The sequence below is a fragment of the Mustela nigripes genome, chromosome 1 (assembly GCF_022355385.1).
Source record: "Mustela nigripes isolate SB6536 chromosome 1, MUSNIG.SB6536, whole genome shotgun sequence".
In the NCBI taxonomy this organism is placed as follows: Eukaryota; Metazoa; Chordata; class Mammalia; order Carnivora; family Mustelidae; genus Mustela; species Mustela nigripes.
In genome coordinates this window covers 13,612,063-13,633,556 of record NC_081557.1, presented here as the reverse complement: position 1 = coordinate 13,633,556, position 21,494 = coordinate 13,612,063, and the positions used below count along the sequence as shown (strand labels likewise).

The 21,494-nt window shown below is 36.2% G+C and overlaps 3 protein-coding genes across 3 annotated transcripts; 1 reads left to right on the top strand and 2 right to left on the bottom strand.

The window, feature by feature from the left end:
* Positions 1 to 3,238: 3,238 nt before the first annotated feature.
* Positions 3,239 to 4,195, top strand: LOC132009948 (olfactory receptor 8U3-like). Its single transcript, XM_059387959.1, has one exon. The coding sequence runs from the start codon at positions 3,239 to 3,241 to the stop codon at positions 4,193 to 4,195; it is 957 nt and encodes a 318-aa protein (XP_059243942.1).
* Positions 4,196 to 8,814: 4,619 nt separating this feature from the next.
* On the bottom strand, positions 8,815 to 9,747 carry LOC132009936 (olfactory receptor 5M9). Its single transcript, XM_059387951.1, has one exon. It carries the CDS (start codon positions 9,745 to 9,747, stop codon positions 8,815 to 8,817), a length of 933 nt encoding a protein of 310 aa, XP_059243934.1.
* A 5,618-nt stretch (positions 9,748 to 15,365) lies between these two features.
* Positions 15,366 to 18,134, bottom strand: LOC132009925 (olfactory receptor 5M3). The gene is made up of 2 exons (XM_059387946.1): positions 18,126 to 18,134; positions 15,366 to 16,301 (listed from the first exon to the last, which is right to left on the bottom strand). Exon 2 carries the CDS (start codon positions 16,296 to 16,298, stop codon positions 15,366 to 15,368), a length of 933 nt encoding a protein of 310 aa, XP_059243929.1. The 5' UTR covers positions 16,299 to 16,301; positions 18,126 to 18,134.
* Between the last annotated feature and the right edge of the window lie 3,360 nt (positions 18,135 to 21,494).

Genomic DNA, 21,494 nt, shown 5'->3' with positions numbered 1-21,494 from the left:
GTGACTTTAAATGTCAACTCTCTAAAATATAAATAAAGGGGATTTGTTATTATTTTCATGTCCACAACTTAGCAAAGAAAAAATAAACAGAATTGTCGCTTAAAAATTTAGAACTTCTAGAGGCGTCTGGGTGGCTCAGTGGGTTAAAGCCTCTGCCTTCAACTTAGGTCATGATCCCAGGGACCTGGGACCAAGCCCCACATGGGGCTCTCTGCTCAGCAGGGAACCTGACTTCCTCTCTCTCTCTCTCTCTCTCTCTCTCGGCATGCCTCTCTGTCTCGGCATGCTTGCGATCTCTGTCTGTCAATTATATAAATAAAATACCTTTTAAAAAATTTAGAACTTCTAGATATAAAACTCACTCAGCTAGATAAGACAAATGATTAAATCAGAATCCCTCTAAAATGGTCACATAGGCAGAAAGGGACAATTACAAATAATGACATTAAAAATGGTTGTAATTTAAATTGCTTGCCATTTGATTTTGTTTCTCTTTGTTTTGTTTACATAAATCAGATTGGACATACATAACCAAAGACTAGTGATTTTATGGTGAGACAGTTCTAATTTGAATATGACCTAATGTCAAATTTGTTTCCTGGACTAATCTTTTCCTAATTAGAACTTTTTAATCATAGTTGTGCCCTGGAGTGTCAGTGACCCTAAGGTAGTCATGTTGTGGAACACTGGGAATTAACTTGCTAGGGAATAAAGACTCCATTGTATAAAGCCTATATCACTCATTCACGTACACTCACTATCATTGGATAGTGTCATTGGAAGGAGGCCCCTTTGAAAACATTCAGGAGAGGATTTCTTCCACAACCAGGTAGGTTAAACAGGTATGGTTTGTCATTTCCACAGACCTTCCCCAAGTCATCCAGTTTTCCCCATTAAAAAGAAAATAGATGACCCTGTCTGACTCCGCTCCAACTGGATGAAGCTAACATCTAAACGCAAGAATGAAATAATCCTCTTAATGCTCCCAGAATAAGCTATACCCCTCAGTAGCTCACTGAGACTAAGGCTTCCTTTGGAGGAAATATATTTCACTGTTGACAAAACTTCAGAAATCAGTTTCTGTAGAAGACAAGCTTTTATGTATCTATTGCCTTTCTCTTAGGAGAAAATCTTGATGGGTTCAAGAAATGTGTATCAAAAAGCTATTCAGAAGTGAAAGTAATACACAAAAATGGGGGCTGGTCTTTTCAAAATCTGAAATTGATGAAAATGTAGATTTTGCATTTTTTTCCTCTCTTTTAATGGTTGTACAAGGGAAGAAAATGAGCCTGATTCCAGTATGAGTACCAAGAAAAGTAACTCATAATAAAACTTCCACCTTTCAAACATCCAAAGTGATCCCATCAACACTTTCTCATTTCCCCTTCTGCTCTACACCCAGAGAAGGGAGATGCCAGCTCAGGAAGACAAGCCAGTTCCAAAATTCTATCCAAACACACCTTTCACAAGGTGAGCTTTGGTTCTACCAAGAAGGAAGAAAATGAATGAGAGAGAAAATTGTTTTCATGTCAGATTTTATGTATGTGAGTATGCATGTGTGTTTATACACATACACATATGCATATATATATCCATACACAACACTTATATATGTTTGTATGAATACATGTATGTGTGCATGTATGTATTTTGTGTAATTTTGGAGAATGCATTAGGTGCCATTTACAGTGTTAAGCTGAGTCAATAAAGGAAGAAGAGAAAATTTAAAAGATGATTTTTCTGACCACTTAGACAAAACTGTTTCCCTTTGGGTAATACCTTTGGGGAGAAAAAGAGATTTCACACACTGTCTATATGTATATGTGTATTTGATATGGTGAGAATTTCTTATCTTTTATTTTCCTCACAAAATTAAAGTGAACTTTCACAGTCTCAGAGGTGGAAAGAGACATGTAACTCCCCAAAACCACACCATGTAAGTTGTGATAACTACAGGCGAGTTATATATGGAATAAGATAAATTAATTCTGACTTTGGAGATGAAGGTGAGAAGACACTGAGGGTCAGGGGTCTAAGAAGACTGTGAATATGGTGGTAATTGGAGAAAGACATGGCTTCACATGTCTTATAAATACAGAATCCAATAAGGGAAATTGACTCACCAATAATGACTGACAGCTTGGATCCCTAAGCTGGACCAAGAGGTAATATTGATATATTCATAACTGTGGACATGAAAGCCATTGCCTTTTAAGAAATATTTTGTTTATTTATTTGAGAGAGACAGAGAGAACATGAGAGCGAGAAGGAGCACACAAACCAGGGGTGGGGTGGGGTGGGGGAAGGGCAGAGGGAGAGGGAGAAAGATTCCCTGCTGAGCAGGGAGCCAGATGCAGGGCTCCATCCCAGGCCCCTGGATCAGGACCTGAACTGAAGGCAGACACTTAAATGACTGAGTCACCCAGGCATCCAAAAGTCATTTTTGTGATAATGAAAACTTTACAAACATCATATGAAAAGAGTATTTTTTCTTGAAAATCATTCCTTCTTTTGACAAAGAGTTTGCCACCTTTTAAAAGTAAGAATGCATGCTATTGTTTCGCTGAGAATTTACCAGAAATGCTGGAAAACATTTCCAACTATAAACATTGGAAGTAATTAAAATAGAATACCATAAACACTATAATCCAAAGAACTATATTTTTAAAAAATACATATTCTATTCCTACTCACAAGCATATTATTTTTTAATTTTTAGATTGCAGTATTTGAAAATGAACTAACATATACACTTTAAAATTTGCCTAATTCACAAATAAAAACATTTAATGGTCCACTTTCCACATCGGATATCCTGTTTACCTTTTCATTTAGCATAAGGCGTACTTATTAAAATTGAAAAAAAAAGTATCTATTCAAAAAGACAAATTGATGCATTATGGGTTTGCTCCATGAAGAAGAAAATAAAGGGGCAGGAAATAAAAATTTGTTTTCTTCTTCTTACCCAATATAATTTTTGTTTCTTTGTTATTTTTACTATATAGCCATCAATTTATTTGTTTATAGTTCCTCAATTTTTGACCTCAGAAAATTATGAACAGCCAGAGAGAACAGTTTGAAATGGGATGTATTTGTTTGTTTTTAAATTCCACCTCAATGAAATATAATTTCTGAAGCTAAAACACGCAAGAGTTGGCATCTGGTGACAATTCCTTGACTAAATAATTTGTCTCTGGATTTATCTTGTCTTTTTTCAGCAGTTAAGAGACTGGAATAAATGGCTGAAAGGAATAGAACCAAAGTGACGGAATTCATTCTTTTGGGTTTTTCAGTCCATAGAGAGTTTGAAGTCATTCTGTTTGTGCTCATTTCAGTGGTGTATACTCTAACTTTCATAGGGAACCTTGGGATGATTTCATTAATCCGATTGGATTCTCGACTTCACACACCCATGTACTTTTTTCTCAGTAATCTGGCCATTGTAGACCTCTGTTACTCTTCATCAGTAACCCCCAAATTCCTGGAAACCCTCCTAAGCAAGCACAAGTCTATATCTTTCTATGCATGTGCAACACAGCTGGGCTTTTTCCTGAACTTCCTGATTTCAGAGATGTTCCTTCTTGCAGTAATGGCTTATGATCGTTATGTGGCCATCTGCAATCCTCTTCTCTACATGGTGATTATGTCCCGAAAGGTGTGTATGCAACTGGTAATAGGCCCTTACTTATACAGCTTTTCTGTTGCTTTGCTCCATACAGTTGTTACTTTCCAACTGATTTACTGTGGCCCCAATATCATCAATCACTTCTATTGTGATGATGTCCCTTTGATGGCCCTCGCCTGCTCGGACACCAGCCTCAAAGAAATCTTGATTTTCATCTTTGCTGGATTCAACATGATCAGCTCTTTGACAACAGTTCTTATTTCTTACTTATACATAGTGGCCGCCATCTTGAAAATCCAATCTACAGAAGGGAGGTGCAAAGCTTTTTCTACTTGTGCCTCTCACCTGACTGCTGTGACTATATTCTATGGGACTCTGATCTTCATGTATCTGCAGCCAAAATCAAACCATTCCCTTGACACAGACAAAATGGCCTCTGTGTTCTACACAATAGTAATTCCTATGCTAAACCCCATGATCTATAGCTTGAGGAACCAAGAGGTAAAAAATGCCTTAAGGAAAGCAATTGACAAATGTTATGTCCTGTTTTTAACAAACTTTAAAAAATGACTTGGAGTAATGTCTAACTTGGAGTAATGCCATATGTAGATACATTGTTTTTATAATCTTTTATAAGCTTTTGATGGGGTAAATTCATTTTTACCACCCTTTATATGAATAAAATTATTTTGTACATGAATTATATTTTTCATATAGTCTATAATAAGATGAAATGTTTAAAGGAGTAGAATTTAGACTTTTAACAAATTGTTACTGTTTAGGTATATCACCCAGATAATACTGGCCTCGATAGCTACTGTTCAAATGATAAGAGTCAACTGCTTCTTCACAGACCTGTACCCCTGGGGCAAATAATACATATATATTAATAAAAATAATTAATTAAAAAAAGTATGTTTGTATATTGGTGGAAGACAGAGAAGGGGGCAGGGAAGTTGGTGAAGTAAGTTTCTTGTCCATTCTGATGTCATTTCATAGCCTGCCCCCACCTCTACCTGGTCTGCTAACCACCAGTCCTCACTCTGCCTCTGACCACCACTAGATACATTGCTGGTCACTCCCTGGTATTATACAATTATCATGTCCTTTGAAAAGATGTCATTTTTCATTATGCAGATTTGAGAATCATGATTACCTTTTAGAAAGCTCTACTCTCCAAAGCAAAAATGTATACCTATCCCTAAATTCCCTAAGCAGAGCTGTGCTTTCCAAAGTTTCTTTGGAATATGGGGATATTTTGGGGGGATATGGGAACTTTACCGAGGATTAGGGGACAGGCCAGATGTAGTTAAAAATATATGGTATGCAATGTGGTGGGGTTGGGGGTAGGAAAAGAAAAAATGAAAGAAGATGGGATTGGGAGGGAGACAAACCATAAAGGACTCAATCTCAAACAACAGACTGAGGGTTGCTGGGGGGCGGGAGGACAGAAGAGGGTGTTGGAGATCTGGACATTGGGGAGGGTATGTGCTATGGTGAGTGCTGTGAAGTGTGTAAACCTGGCGATTTCACAGACCTGTACCCCTGGGGATAAAAATACATTATATGTTTATTTAAAAAAATAAATTAATTAATTTTAAAAAAGAAAAACAATATGGTAATTATGATTGCTGTCACATTCCAAGAATATAACTCTATGTTGCAGTGATTATAAGGAAAAAAAATCCAAATCCACTTAAACCTTCAACCAGAATGTAATACGTTTTTTTCACTCATAAATTCAAATACTCAGTGTCCACTGTGTGCTTGATATTGTGAGCCAAAGCAAGCACATTCCTGCCTGATAAGGCTGAACTCTGGTAGAGAAGGCAAATGTCAACCAAATAATTACAAAAACAAACTTCTAGTTTTGATAGGAGTTAGTAACACTCTGAGAAAATTAAAGGGTCAGAAAAGGGTCACTAAGGCAATCAATGTGCCACCAAGGCAAAAATTCCAGTAGCATGAGCTACTAGCCACAAGTGCCTCCAGACATTTTTCAAGACGTTTTCTCCTGAAGCGTTGTATCAGGCCCCAAGGAGAAAGGAGAATATGTGGGATAAGGCAGTACTAGTGTGGAAAACAGGTATTGAAAGCCCATTCATAAATAAATAAATAGGGACGCCTGGGTGGCTCAGTGGGTTAAAGCCTCTTTCCTTGGCTCAAGTCATGATCCCAGAGTCCTGGGATCAAGCTCCACACTGGGCTCTTGCTCAGCAGGGAGACTGCTTCCCTCTCTCTCTGCCTGCTTCTCTGCCTACTTGTGATCTTTGTCAAATAAATAAATAAAATTTATAAATAAATAAATAAATAAATAGCAAATTCTCATTCCTGATTCTTTTGGGAGAAGCCCACCAGCGTTCAGTACAAATACAGTATAAATACCTACCCCTTCTGCTTTGTTATTCTGCCAGTATATTATGACATGCCTGGGTTTGGCTCAGGCACAGGGTTTAGGTTTTTCAGTCTGGTAAGCTCAATTCCCAGGTTAGGGTTTGATGAATTTATCCTCTACAATGTGTCCCTCTTAGGGTCTAATTCAACCCCTGTAACTACTCTGAATGGTAGTATAGGGGTGGAGTGAATGAATGGCTAAGGAGACAAAAGGAACACAGTGTAGATGGCATTCTTGTTTACAAAGTTACTGTCCCCTCTGAGACTCTCCTTCCTCACAGATGTGGAATGGGACATTGTCATTGCACTAGGAGTCCTACCCCTAAAAGCACAGCACATTGAGGTGATTACATGACTGAGAATGAGCCAATCAGATGTCTTTCAATGGAATCTGTCATTGTAATCCTGTAATTCCAGTGAGTCTCAGCTGATCACTTAACCTTAAATTAAGTGAATTCTGGAGCTGAGGTTTTCACTTAAGGCTTCCCTGAGCACTAAAAAACAGAATGCTGATCTGTAGAGAAAGAAAAATAAGAAATCCAAATCACCCAACTGCTAGTTTCTTGTAAAACCTAGTTATGTTCCCTGCCCCTGAGTTTTGTAAAATACCACTATAATTTTACTTAAAAACAGAAACTAAAACAAAAATACATTTGCTTCTTGCTTATTTTTATTAAGATACTTTGAATGGTTTCTGTGGCTTTAAAGTGCAACAACCTTTTTTTAGTAAGTGTTAATTTCTAACCTTGGGAATTTCCTCAGTGAAATCTGAAACTGGCTTCTTCCTATAAGGACAAAGACCAAAGGAAGAGGTAGAGCCCTACAGATTGATAGGTGCCATCTCATAAGGAAGGAAACTTACATGTGAGGCTGGTCTTAGGTGGCCACATAAGTAAATCTCCACAGGTTCCTGCCAGAATCTTAAAAGTGTATATGGAGGCCTTCACAGGGTTCAGTCACATATACGTGCAGATGGTCTTCAACAACACTTTGCTCTCCAAGGCTTTATCCTTGAAAATGGCTCCTACTGTGGGAGAACATTCCAAAGACAGGGGAAGGAATAAGGAGCTCTTGCCTTGGTCCAGCTTGACAGTCAACTGGCAGTTGTGTCCTGTCAATGACCTCCTCCAATAATAAGATGGGCAAAAGGTGGATTCTAAATAAATCAGTCTGCTGTTTGAATATTATATGACTAAAATTAACTGATGGTGTAACAAGAGAGACTTTCACAACAGACCTACTGGACTTTGTCTCATTCAAACCATGTAATGGTTTGTAATGTCTTGGACATTGCAGAAATTATTGGACTCTGAAGAAATTAAGACAATGGATATATATAACCCCCAAGGGAAGTAGTATGTGACAGCAGTCCCAAGAAGTTGCTGTATGCATTATACTATATAATATATGCACAGTGACTAAATATATCTATAGATATACATAGATATAGATGATATAGATATATGACAGGCAAATGTGTATATGAGTGTTTGTGGTCATCAGTTGTGTTTTCTGACTTTTAGATTATTACTATGCCTTATGGTTTTTCCTCATTAGCATGTCACACTTGACATAAGCATATCACACTTTCTCATTAACATATCACACTTATTTGCTTACATATTTTTCTTAAACTAATTCATAATTTTCTCTAAATAAATCTGAAAACTGAACTTTAGATGACAACCACTACAAATGAGAAAGAGGCTCATAAATAAATAGAAAGTAACAAGAATAAATAGATAAATTTCCGGCTCTTAAAAGGGTGAACGCTTATGACAAAGGAGTTTCCTGTCCTCAGCATAATTTAAAAAATGAATCTATAAATTTTCTGATATATGAAATAGGACCTCTGCCAGACTTTGTCCCATTAAACCTTTGGTTGATATGATCCGAAGTTATTGCTGGATCCTAGTTTCTTCTCATTAACATTATATTCTTCAGTTCTTTATTTAGCAGCTTATAACCAGAGTTATACCAGAATCAAGGAACGCCTGGGTGCTCATTCAGCGTCTGCCTTCAGCTCAGGTGATGATCTCAGGATCCTGGGATCAAGCCCTACATCAGGTTTTGTGTTCAGTGGGGAGCCTACTTCTCTCTCTCTCTCTCTGCTGCTACCCGGCTTCTCTCCCTTTCCCTTTGTCAAAGAAATAAAATCTTTAAAAAAAAAAAAAAAGAGTTTTACCAGAATCCAAACTAAAGAGTAGAGTTAGAATAAACAGCTTACTGAAGCAGAAACATTGTTAACTACCAAACAACACATACTGAAGATATAATTTATGATGGTCCTGAGACACAGGTTGAAGATTCTGAATACAATTCCATTTTCAGAAGTCCATGTGTGAACGAACGTTATAGAACACTTTTTGGTTAATCAGGAACCATTAACATACCTAAGGTCATGAAAAATACATGAATTATTACTCTTTTTCTAGGTAGAGGAGCATGGGTATAGGGAAATACCCTAGGAAAACATGTTCAACTCTAGCAAAGGTATCTGTAATTAATATTTATTTATATAGAGTCATTTATGAATTCCTCCAATGACTACACTTAACACAATTTTATGTACATTCTGAATGACACTAATATGTCAGTTTTGATGATAAGGTTGTATATATAGAATAAAGCAGTCTTAGCAGTGGGAGTCCCTTCTGGAGTAAGGCATCCTGTGTTAGATTGGACCTCTTATTGTATGTAAGAGTTGCCTTTAGAAAATCCTTGTTGCATTAAGACTTTTATGCCTGGACATTCATAATAGGTAGCAACATACCACAAAACTATTTAATGAAGTTTCATCGGCCCTTGTTTGCCTTGGCAATTGCTTTGTGGACCGCCTCTTTCACATCCTTGTTCCTCAGACTGTAGATCATGGGATTCAGCATGGGGATCACTGTGGTGTAAAACACAGCCACCATTTTCCCCTGCTCCACAGACTCCTCAGTGGGACGTCTGAGATACATGAATATGAGAGTCCCATAAAACATAGTAACAGCTGTCAAGTGGGACCCACATGTGGAAAATGCCTTCCTCCTGCCATCGGCGGAGCGCATGCGTAGCACAGTGACTACAATGAGGGTGTAGGAGATGAGAACCACAGAGAGAGAATACGTGAAGTTAATTCCAGCAATAACAATCATCGTGTATTCTTTGATGTGGACTCCCCCACAGGCAATCTTGATGAGAGGAGGGTCTGCACAATAGAAGTGGTTGATTTCAAAGTTTCCACAGAAGTATAAGCCATATGTCCAGAGTGTACATATTAAACTAACAGAGAACCCATAGACATAAGGCACAGAGATAAGTCGAACACAGACAGTCCTGGACATTTTACTTCCATAAAGCAAAGGGTTGCAGATGGCCATGTAGCGATCGAAAGCCATCACTGCCAAGATATAGACTTCCACGTGCACAAGGGCAATGAAAAAGTAGCACTGCACCAAACACCCCACATAGGAAATGGTTTTTGTCTCTGATATTAAGTTTTCCAGCATTTTAGGGGTGACGTTGGAAGAGAACCACACATCCACAAAAGACAAATGACTCAAGAAAAAGTACATAGGGCTCTGAAGCTGAGGACTGATGCTGATCAAAATGATCATGCCAATGTTCCCTAACAGAGTGATCATGTACACGACAAGGAATACCACAAAAAAGAGAACTTGAAATTCCTGACGGCTGGTCAAGCCCAGAAGAATAAATTCTGTCACATCTGTGAAATTTGGCATTGCCTTACCATAGAGCCAGTCTGTAGTACCTACAGAGAAATAAAAAACAGGAATGAATCTGCTTTATTCTTGAAATTTTTGAGACGGATTTATCCTTATTCTAATGGAAATAATTTAAAATCAATGCAATTATGCACCATGTCCAAGTTTAGAATAGGTAGGCTTCATTGTTTCCCTTAATAGGTCTTATAGGTAGGTACATACCATGAATATTCATTAGTTCTTTATCAGTAAAATAGATAACTACATACATTGCTATCATATATTACTAAAATTGGACATTCACATTTGCTTAATTATTACACTGATGTTAAAATCTCAAGGCACAAACATGATCGAAGTCAGATTAAAAATTGTCAGGGAATGGCTAAATCCTTTCCAACTTATGGACTTACACATTGATGTTGCAGTCTAGTTATTGACATATTTTCCCTACCATATCTTATCATATACCTACAACATACGAAATTCCTACATCATATTTTATTTTATTTGACTAAACATTATGCTTGTTTGCTGCATGCACTACTAAAATTATGTCAATGGTAAATATCATGAAGTAAAGTTTAGGTGACATGTTATTTCAGATTCTACTGGTTTTCAGATGCAATCAATGCTACACCTGCTTATTTATATTCACACTTAATATCCTCTCAAGGAAAAGGTTCCGAAACAATATTTTCCCCATTTACTACACTTTTCTATCTTACTTCTCTCAAGGAGTAAAAACTTGTTATAAGTTCTTAAGGACATCTGTAGGATTAACACCATCTTGGAAATTTGAGCTCCCCTTAATATTAATATTTGAAGGGTCTATTACTCTTGAAAATTGACCTTGGTTTATAATTGCTTACCTTAGTTTATTTACAAACATCAAAGCCAATATTATGGCAGATATATTTGTTACAGCTAGCAGTTCTTTTGTTTTGTGTTTTTATAAAAGAGGGAGAGGGGGTAGAGAAGAGACAGAGAGAGAGAATCCCAAACAGACTCTATGCCTAGCACAGAGTCTGACACAGCACTCAATTCCACAACTCTGGGATCAAGACCTGAGCTGAAATCAAGCCTCGGATGCTTAACCAACTTAGCCACCCAGGTACCCCTAGATCTAGCAGTATTCTAAATTCTGGAAATCTGAGAATGAACAAGATATATAAGATTCTGGTTTGCATCCTACTCTATCATCATTGAAAAGACCAAGCAATACACAAATGTACAAATGAGATACTTTAGGAGGTGGACATACTGTGACAAAATGGCAGCATGCTAGGAAGATAAGAAATAGGAGGAGGCAGGGTGCAGAAAGAGTGATCAAAGATTTCTCTGAGGAGGGGACTTCTGAACTGGTGAGAAACAGCAAGCTGTGTAAAAATATGAAGGGTGAATGGCATGCAATGGAAAAGCTCAGAAGGATAAATATTAGCTTGGCACTAGGTGAAAAAGAGTGTTGCTAGAGACATCCTTTTATATCATGTAAAAAAATATATATGGGCTCTGTGATTATATCATGGCCACCTGTAATTGGTAGCACGATGAATTCAGGAGTGAATTAATCTCAATGAACTATATTCTTACCCTGAAAATGTTTAATAATGGAGTTAAATATGCTATTAATTGGGTACATAACATAATAGGCACCAAAGTTTTAATTCTGATCTAAGTTTCCCATTACTATAGATTTCCATGATTGTAACCCATCTTTTGGCTCATTTCAAGTATGGGAATCCTGAGTCAGATAATGTCTGCAGTTTGTTTGGGGAAGAGCTCTAAAGTGAGGGATTTCTCTATGCAAAAACTCCTGACCCCACTTGATGAACCCATGATTCTCCAGTTCACAGAGTTGACTTTGGTTAATGGTTCTACTTATTTTAAGCATAAAATGATATAAATATATTTTTCAAGGTATGTAAGAAACATAAACTAATACTATTTCTCCAATTTTGTTTTAGTTCCTGCATGAGTGTGTATTTATTTTCCTCTATACGTAATCTTTAGCTCTGTGATAGTAGAGTTTGTCTCATCCATCTTGGGAACTCTTTAAGTTGCCTAGTTAAGATGTTACATGTAAACGGATATTCAAGAATATTCACAGTTATGATTTTTTTTAAAGTGTTGTGAAAAGTGTTTTAAAAAGTCTAGTTCAGCTTTATGGAATACATTATAGCATTCCAACACACAAAAACTAAGACAGATTTTTCTAGTGACAACAGTCTCAGCTTCATAATATCAGTAAGAATAGCTAACTTTTACTGAGTGTTCCCTGGAACTTTAGCATGCAAAGGTCCTATGAAACAGATTCTATTAGTATCATCATTTTGCAATGAAGAAACCAAAGCACTGAGACTAACTAGGTCTCCCTGGCCAGACAACAAGTAATTGACAAGATTAGGATGCAAACCAATTAATTTAACTGCAGTACCCTTAATGACCTTATGTTGTTGCCTCTTTGATTACTTATTCTATTATCCTATTTCTTTACATTTAAAATTTAGTTTGATTATCCTCCAAGACAAAACAAAGGTATCCTTTTAACAGTCCATCCTAGATGAACTAGTCCTTTGCAGGACCCTTGAGCAGGCTGAACTACAGAGGTAGTAGACCATTGCCTCTCCCTCCTCCTTGAAGTTTAGATCTGGGATCAGATGTCCCAGTGAGTTCTGGGATAGAGTCAGTTTATTGCAGAAGTGCATCATCTGTCAAAACAATTGAGAAGATAGAATGTATAATTTACAAAAATATGTATTTTTTTATTAACCTTTCAGGAACTTCCCATAAAGAAAAACAGTAAAGGTATAATTACTGGCCCAATCATTAGCACTGATAGGATATCCTCAACTCCATTCACATCTATTTTAAAACAACAATGTGAAAATCAATGGTATTTGCAGAGAATGGTGTAAAGGCTAACAAACAAGGATTAAATTGTATAAATCTGCATTGTAATGAGCTCATTCTTGGGATGTTTTGAACAGATAGAGAAAGAATATTTCCCAGTAATATCATATAAAGCACTGTGATAACAAATAAATCTACAAATAAAGTCTCAATCTCATCTTCAAAATATGGATAAAAATGAAAATATTTGACTGCATTAATCTGTTTTGCAAAGAGTATACAATTTGTAGACCTACCTTCAGCAGAGGAGAACATCCAATGATAATTGTTCCCTATTTATAATAGAATTTTGAACACTGAGAGCATTGAGAATATCTCCCCAGGAAACTACCCCGGTAATTATGATAGGAATAATGATTAAAATGCCAGAAATGTCTCAGGGGTAGGAGAAGTTAAGGGCTGTTAATGAGAAGGGTAACCCTGATAGTAAAATTAAGAAATCAAAATTCTTGATAACATGGTGTAATCTCTCCCACCTTTACATGAGTTCTGCATTCTTTTGTTCTCATTTAGCAGTTATGCATCTTGGGAAAATATTCTTGGTTTGCATCATGACAAGGAGAGATAAATGTGCTGTATGTTAGAGATGCTTAAATATAATGAAGGTGACAGATGTAGACATGAATGTAACAAAAAGATTTATTTTTCAAAGTACTTTGCAAAAATATCCCAAATACTCAACAAATGAAAAAATTGCTTTAAGTTCTACTAAAAACTTAGATTCATAGAAATTACAAGTCTGGAGAGACCTTGGAGAGCAGTGACTAGAAACTAAAAATTAACTGGATGAATAATAAAAATGATTTATCCAAGGAGAACCACAAATTAATTTGAAATTTGGAAACTCAAACCCAGAAAGTGCTGTTCTCATTCTTCATGGAGCACGAAACTAAATCTCTAAAAAGTAAATAGGGATAGCTTTTCATTTTTTTGGGTGTTGGGGAGGCAGTGAGAGAATGAGAGATATAGCACAGATCCAAATCCAACTGTTAACAGCCTACATATTAAAACGTTTTAAAATCATACTTTGAAATTTATTAGTAATCAGCAACTAACTGGCATATCGAGAGTTCTCTAACAAAATCCAACTGGTGAATAAACAGTTGTCCTGACAAAGTTATTTTTAACTAACCCCAAAAGTAACACTGAGTTAGACCTTAAAGTTGTTTTTTGGGGGGGAGGGGTTAAGTTTTGCAACTATAGGCACAGTGGTAAAGTATGATTTAATCTAAATGACCAGTTTGTTTAAATGCAAATACCTTTAAAGCATTGCTGATGGGGCACCTGGGTGGCTCAGTGGGTTAAGCCTCTGCCTTAGATTCAGGTCATGATCTCAGGGTCCTGGGATCGAGCCCCACATCGGGCTCTCTGCTCAGCAGGGAATCTGCTTCCCTCCCTCACCCCACCCTCTGCCTACTTGTGATCTCTCTCTCTCTCTCTCTCTCTGTCAAAAAAATAAATAAAATATTTTTTTAAAAAGTTGCTGATGACATGTGTGTATGTGTGTGGAAGTGAGTTCGTATACATTGTTGGTTCCCCTTGAAGAAAATAAAAACTCAAAAGTGGACAAAGAAGAATGTTTATTCTCATATTACATCAATGCCATTTTATATTTATATCTTTCCAGATAAATTTGTAATTACTTAAAGGTGTAATTTAAGTGTGTGTTGGTTCCATTGCAGTACTTTTTGTATTTTCTACATCAAAAAAGCAGATTATTAATGTATGTATTATAGATGTATGTATTGATAAAGAGAATTTAAGAAGTCCAAGTTTTAAAGTTGTTCCTCATGCTTGTATTTCATGAAATGAGGTATGAGAGTGGTGGGTCATATTATCATTAGCAACAAATACACCACCCTGATACTTTGTGTCTTTCAAACATAAAAATCATTTTAAAATATTTACTACATCTTAGTCACAGATGTGAAAATTATTCCCCATGAATACCAATTTTATTTATTTATTAAGTGGGATCAAGAGAGCTGTGCTTTCAAAATTATGCATCCATTTGCTGATTCAACCCACTCTTCTGTCCAACCGAAGACCCTTTGGCAGGAACAAGGGAGAAGGTCAGTGATCAATGGCCACCGTGGCATTTAAATATGGCACTTACTGGGATCTGTAAGAGAATTACATACCATGCCGAATCTCTCATGAATACTAAAAATGTTGAAAAGGGATGACATACAAGAGGATAGCTTTATTCAAGATAATAGTCTCTGAATAGACCTGCCATTCATATTGAAGAAAATATATTTGTTTCCATAAAATCTCACAACCATTACCAAGACCACCATTTTTATGTTGACATACTAGAAAACTAAATGCAATAAGTTCTTATTTTTACTGCTCCAATCTACTCTCTAAATAGGCAAATTGATAAGTATTTTCCATAATCATTCATTGCATTTTTAATAAGAAAAACAAAATACTTCATTTCAGCTAAATATTTGAATAATTTTAATTAGTGTACCTGCAAATTTTGGCTCAAACAAACTTTCCAATTAATTAATTTTTTAAAAAATTTTAACAAATCCTTACTACTCACATCAATAGCGTTGATTTGTCTCCTTTTTTTCCCACTGGGTTTGAGTCTTTCTCTTTTTTTATAATTAATGCATGAAATAATCTAGTTTTTGTGAAAGTTATTGATATGCTGAACCACAATCTATTGACAAATTCTTATGGATCACATAAGACAATATTAACAAAATTGTATTTTATTTTGTTAAACATGTTCTGCTGATAACTTTTTTCATGGCTTCTTTCACATCTTTATTCCTCAGACTGTAGATCATGGGATTCAGCATGGGGATCACTGTGGTGTAAAACACAGCCACCATTTTCCCCTGCTCCACAGATTCCTCTGTAGGACGTCTGAGATACATGAATATGAGAGTCCCATAAAATATGATGACCGCTGTCAAGTGGGAGCCACAGGTGGAAAAGGCCTTCTGCCTCCCTTCCGCTGAGTGCATCCGTAGAATGGCAATGAGAATGAACAGATACGAAATGGTCACCACAGTCAGAGAATATGTGAAATTAATGCCTGCAAGTATGATCATCGTGTATTCTTTTACAAAAGTCCCTGAGCATGCCATTTTGATGAGAGGTGGGTCTGCACAGTAGAAGTGGTTGATCTCAATATTCCCACAAAAGGACAAGCCATATGTCCACAGGGTTGCAGCCAGACTAGTCAGAAAGCCATATATATAGGGGAAAGAAATCAGTCGCATACAGACCGCCCTAGACATTTTGCTGCCATAAAGCAGAGGTTTCCCAATTGCCATGTACCTATCAAAGGCCATCACAGCAAGAATAAAAACTTCTACATGGACGAGGGCAATGAAGAAGAAACACTGTACCAAACAACCGGCATAAGAAATAGTTTTTGTGTCTGATAACAGATTTTCCAACATTTTGGGGGTCACATTGGAAGAAAACCAGACATCCACAAATGACAAATGACTGAGGAAAAAGTACATGGGGCTATTAAGCTGTGGACTGACCTTAATTAACATGATCATGCCAATATTGCCCACTATGGTGACAACATAGACCATAAGAAAAATGATGAAGAAGAGAACTTGCCATTCCTGACGACTGGTTAGTCCTAAAAGAATAAACTCTGTCACATCGGTGAAATTGAGCATTTTCTCAACTCCAAGTCAATATTTGTTATAAATCTCAGGGATAACTAGGAGGAAATAAATTTAAAAATCAAGTGTTGTTTATTTCTTAATTTATATTTTTATCCATGCCTCTTTTATATTTCTTTATTCACTATGACTGAAAGTTACTAAGATGCCCTAGTACATAACAGTTATATGAATATTGTGACTGAAACATACTGCTACTAAATATTGTGCTTAGTCAAACTGCCAAGACTACTTATATTTCTAAAGATTTTTTTTTTTTTTTTTTTTTTTTTTACTTATTTCAGAGAGAGCATGAGCAGAGGGAGGGGCAGACAGAGAGAGTGAATCCCAAGCAGATTCACCACTAAACACAGCCCTATGTGGTGCTTGATCCAAGGACCCTGAGTTCAGGACCTGAGCCACACACAGACCCCTCTGAGACTATTAGACATCTCTTGTTTCCAATATTGGTATGTTTGGAGGTTTCATATTTTAAGATATTTATGAAGGCTCATAATTCTCTCTTCAACCCAATGTAAAATAATTTCTTACCTCATCACTTCTTCATTATAAGCATATTCTCCATGATTAGGGATGGAAGCCACTTAATCAAATAATTTACCAGCCCTAAATGTTTGAGAAAATATTATTTTTAATCTAATCTCATGCTTCCACCCACTTAAATTAAAGAGCGCAAACTGATCACATTGGTCATCAAAGCCAGGTAGAAAGGGGTAAAGTACTTAACTACATTCATTAATTTATACATATTCCCTGGATGTGGACTCCTTAGCATATAATTATAATCTACTAAATATTATTGACTATTATTTATGGAGATTCCCCTATTGCATCACTCTATATTTTAAATTATATCAGTAAATACAGATTTTTTTTCCCCACAAGACCAGGCATGAGAAAATATTCAGTATTCTCAGTAAAGAATTCTGTTTTTGTTGTTAGACTTGTGTTGAATTCTGGCTCCATGATGTAAGAACTTGAACTGGTTTTATATTTGTTTTCTTTGCCTTTCATTTATCTATGCCTTAATATGATGTGACAGTAACAATAATACTCATTTCATTGTTTAATTATAAGTATGAAAAGACATTACATATTCACACATAATAAATACAGAGCACAATTATTACTAAATGCACTCCTGGAAATTATAGTTTCCATTAGTAGTTTGTAATAATCAAATGATCAAATCTCTGTAGAAAATATCTTTCTCTCTCTGTATCTGTCTCTTTCCTCCCTCCTTTCCATTTCTCAGTCACTTCCATGTGCATAAATAGACACCTTCACACACAGATATCATGTATAGTATAACTAATGGTAATTATAAAGAATAAGAGAAGATAGGGGCACCTAATGGCTCAGCCAGTTGGGTGACTGCCTTCTGCGGGAGTCATGATCCCAGGATCCTTGGATCCAGCCCTGCTTTGGGCTCCCTGCTCAGCAGGGAGTCTGCTTCTCCCTCCCCCTCAGCTGCTCCCCTTGTTCCTGCTATCTAGCTTTTTCTTGCTCCTGCTCTCTCTTGCAAACAAATAAATAAAATAAAAAAAAAAATAAGAGAAGTTAAAATCTGAGATGCAAATTTAGTCTGACAGATTTGGATAAATATATTTTTATACCAACCTGAGAATGAGGAGAAATATTCCCAGTAAGAATGCAGAAGTGAAAAGAAAATGCTACATGAGAGATGATAAGCAATGTATACCAGGTAAAAGAGAACCTGAAAGTCCACAAGAGAAGTTTCCCTTAAATCTTTGCCTTAAGGGGGTGAGGGGCGGGGGAGGGGGAAGAAGAACCAATTAAGAAGCTTTGCCTACCCAGAACCCTGGGGGCAAGTAACCCTCTAGAGGAAAGTCCACACTGTTGAGTTTTGGTTTTTAATAGTAGGTTTGCACAATTTGGTTTTTCCCCAAATTCAAGTTATTTTGATCTTCTGGGATCCAAGAACACAATTTGCTTTGGGTTTGCATCATTTTCAACTGGGTGATGGTGTCACTCAGTCTGCACAAGGCAGTCTTATGTTCTGCAGTCCTTGGTCTGTGCCACTGGGCTTTTCCAGTGAAAGGTGAAACAGGTAGCATCATTCCCTACAATGAAAATTGTATAATATCAGAGCAGGAAAATGTATCTGTTTCACATCTTTCACTTTATGAATAAGAACATGAGAAAGTTAACAACAACAATAAAGCATATGTTACATTTGCTAACTTAATTTTCACCACCACCATCATTATTATGATATCTATTTTACAGTCAAGAGACAGAGCTTAGAGAGTTTCAGTGACTTGCTCAAGGTCATATTTCTAATGAATTGGGGACTAGGTTCCTGATTCCAGACTTTGAGTCTAGAGTTTGTACAACTACTCATCTCAATCCCAAAGGTAACTATTAATTGTGCAGATCAAAATCTCAACTACTGATCCAAAATGACTCCCATGTCTACTATATGACTGGTGTATATAATATATTCTATAGAATATATTTTATCAAAGTCTTTATGAACTTGAAGGAACAAAAATATGTTCGTTCTTTAGCTAAAAATACGTATTTGATCACTTTGCTTGAGTGCCTGGCAATGTATGCCCTCCAAGTTGTTTCTGCAACAAGAGCCTATTTCAGCTTATTGAGATCAGTGGAGGAATTGCTGGTTTTCCACCAAATCCATTCTTCTTCTCGAACTGCAAGAAGATTTTCAGTAGAGCAATTGCCTTGTTCATGGCCCTACCTAGGATGGAGGCACATGGTAGATATACAAGAAATATTTTTTTGACTAAAGAAAATGGTGATATGATAATCTTTTCAATAGGTGAACTCTATAACTAAGAGAAGCACATGTCTAACTATCACCTAGATATTTCTCAGAATAGTGTCGAGACGCTCCAGGCTTACCATGAAACCATACTTTGGAATTGAGGAGTGTTGATTAAACATATATGAGTTACAGCTCTGTGTGGGTCTTGAGAGTAACTGTTACTTGAGAGAATAAGTTTGCTACTTAGGACCAAAGGTTTACTGTCCACAGAAGTCTTGGGCCTATATCATAAACAGTAACCTACCTCTGACCCAGAATTTCTCTCAATGAGAAGTTAATTATATTTCATCCCCTCAAATATTGCGCTAAGTTTAATTTTTAAGGCCAGCCTCTACAAGACACTAAGAAGCCTGATGTGATTGCTCTAGGTTTTATGTTAAAAGGTGGTTCTCAGTATAAAAAGCCAGGACAACTTCGCACTTAGCATGGAGAAATCCAGATAGGACAACTTGCACAGAGAAAGAAAGTTGAGTTTTTATTATTCTAACCAGAGATCTCTCCAGACCACAAAGATTATTTAATGCAATTATCTACCTATATGGGTCATGAAAAACTTTTCTTTTAAACATTTCCTTGAGGGTCCCTATGTAAAATTAGCAATCTCCTCCCCTGTATTTCATACAACTTAGTTCATATCGCTTATACTAAGACCCTGTTATGCCTTTGATCTCATATTCTATTACTTTTCTCATATTCCTGGGTTCTAACAACAATGGCTTCCAATTTTTCCTTGAATATTCAGTGAATATTTGCATTTAAACTCTTTTCTAGATGTTTCTTGTGCTTAGAGCACTACCTCCCCACACACATATAAGCACATGTGCAGAGCTACTATCTAGACCTCTTTCATGAGGTTTTTGCTACTGTCAACTTCTCCCATCCAAGTACTAACCAGGCCCAACCCTGTTTAGCTTTTGAGATCAGACAAGATCAGACCTGTTCAGGGTGGTCTGTCCTTAGACTTACTGTCACTTTCTCAATTAAAAGTTATCTTTATTCTCATGCTTTAGTCAGAGACCCTTTTATTATCCCACAATAATTTTTTTCAGATTTTGCCATACAATTACTAACTTATTACATGATTTACTTGTATTCTATGATAATTGTTTTTGTATGCCTTACACCACTGGAATATAAGCTTCATGAGACCAAGGATTTCTTTTTCTGTTTGGTTCATTGATAACAAATACCTAACACTGTGCCAGGTATATAATATACACTCAGCTAAAACTTGCTAGAGGAATGAGTTAACTGATTAAACAGCAGTTTAGAATGCTAAAAAATAGAACTAGATAAATAAAAGCAAATTTATATACAATATTTTCGGTATTTTATAATTAGAGGGATAGAGATGTTAGTACACAAATAGAGGTGTGACAACAAGTTGGATTCTAAAGGAAATTCTTCACTAAGAACTCCTAGAAAGTTCTATCAAGTTGACTACTCTGAAACACACACATATACATACACACTACACAAATATGCATACACATACATGTGTATACTTGTGAAACACATATGCATACATGTGCAAGCATATAAAAGATTATAGATTTTGTACATCACAATAGCATTTAGCTGTTCATGCCTTATAATCTTTAATTTTTTAAAAAAAAGCATTTTTGAAACTGAGGCAATAATATTCTAAAAAAAGATAGACCATGTGTTATATATGAACAATGGTATGTTCAGTTGAGAGTCTGATATGAGACTTATGACAAGATACAAAGGCAAGTGCTAGAAACACTAAGGGTTCGATAGTTTCTTACTGCCACCAAACCCAACTGAACTATTTAAAAAAACATAAAAGAAAAAAGGAAGAATAAAGCTATCTTTATACTCCCCCAAATTTTCTATAGGTAACTTGTTGAAATATATTTATTGAAATACAATCCAAGTTCCAAAACTCACTGAGATTGTGTTATCACCTTCTGATAGTCATTGTAAGAAAAGACATAAAATGGATCTTAAATGGATACCATAGGATGTCAAGTTTGTTCACTTGAAATGAAGTTTATTGAATTAATTATTATATATTTGAAAGGCAGACACTCATCTAGTATAAAGTTACATTAATTACCATGGTTATATAAATCTTATGATATCATATTCTACATAAAATATCCAATTGTCAGGGATGTCATCTCCAATTTTAACAATGCCTCCTGGTGAAATTATATTCAACTGAAGCATTTTAAAATAATAACCTATCATCTCAATCCCTATTCTAGGTGCAAGAAGAGACCATTACAGTTCTTTTAAAATCATACTCAAAAGAGTGACTTGTGAGGTACTGAGAAGCCATGAACAAACATTCCCAATCACAAAATGAACTACTGAATTTGACACTGGGTGAAAGGGAAAGAGTGGATGCTGTCGTC

Excerpts from the sequence above, each read along its gene's own strand:
- LOC132009948 (XM_059387959.1), top strand. The coding sequence starts at position 3,239 with ATGGCTGAAAGGAATAGAACCAAAGTGACGGAATTCATTCTTTTGGGT.
- LOC132009936 (XM_059387951.1), bottom strand. The coding sequence starts at position 9,747 with ATGCCAAATTTCACAGATGTGACAGAATTTATTCTTCTGGGCTTGACC.
- LOC132009925 (XM_059387946.1), bottom strand. The coding sequence starts at position 16,298 with ATGCTCAATTTCACCGATGTGACAGAGTTTATTCTTTTAGGACTAACC.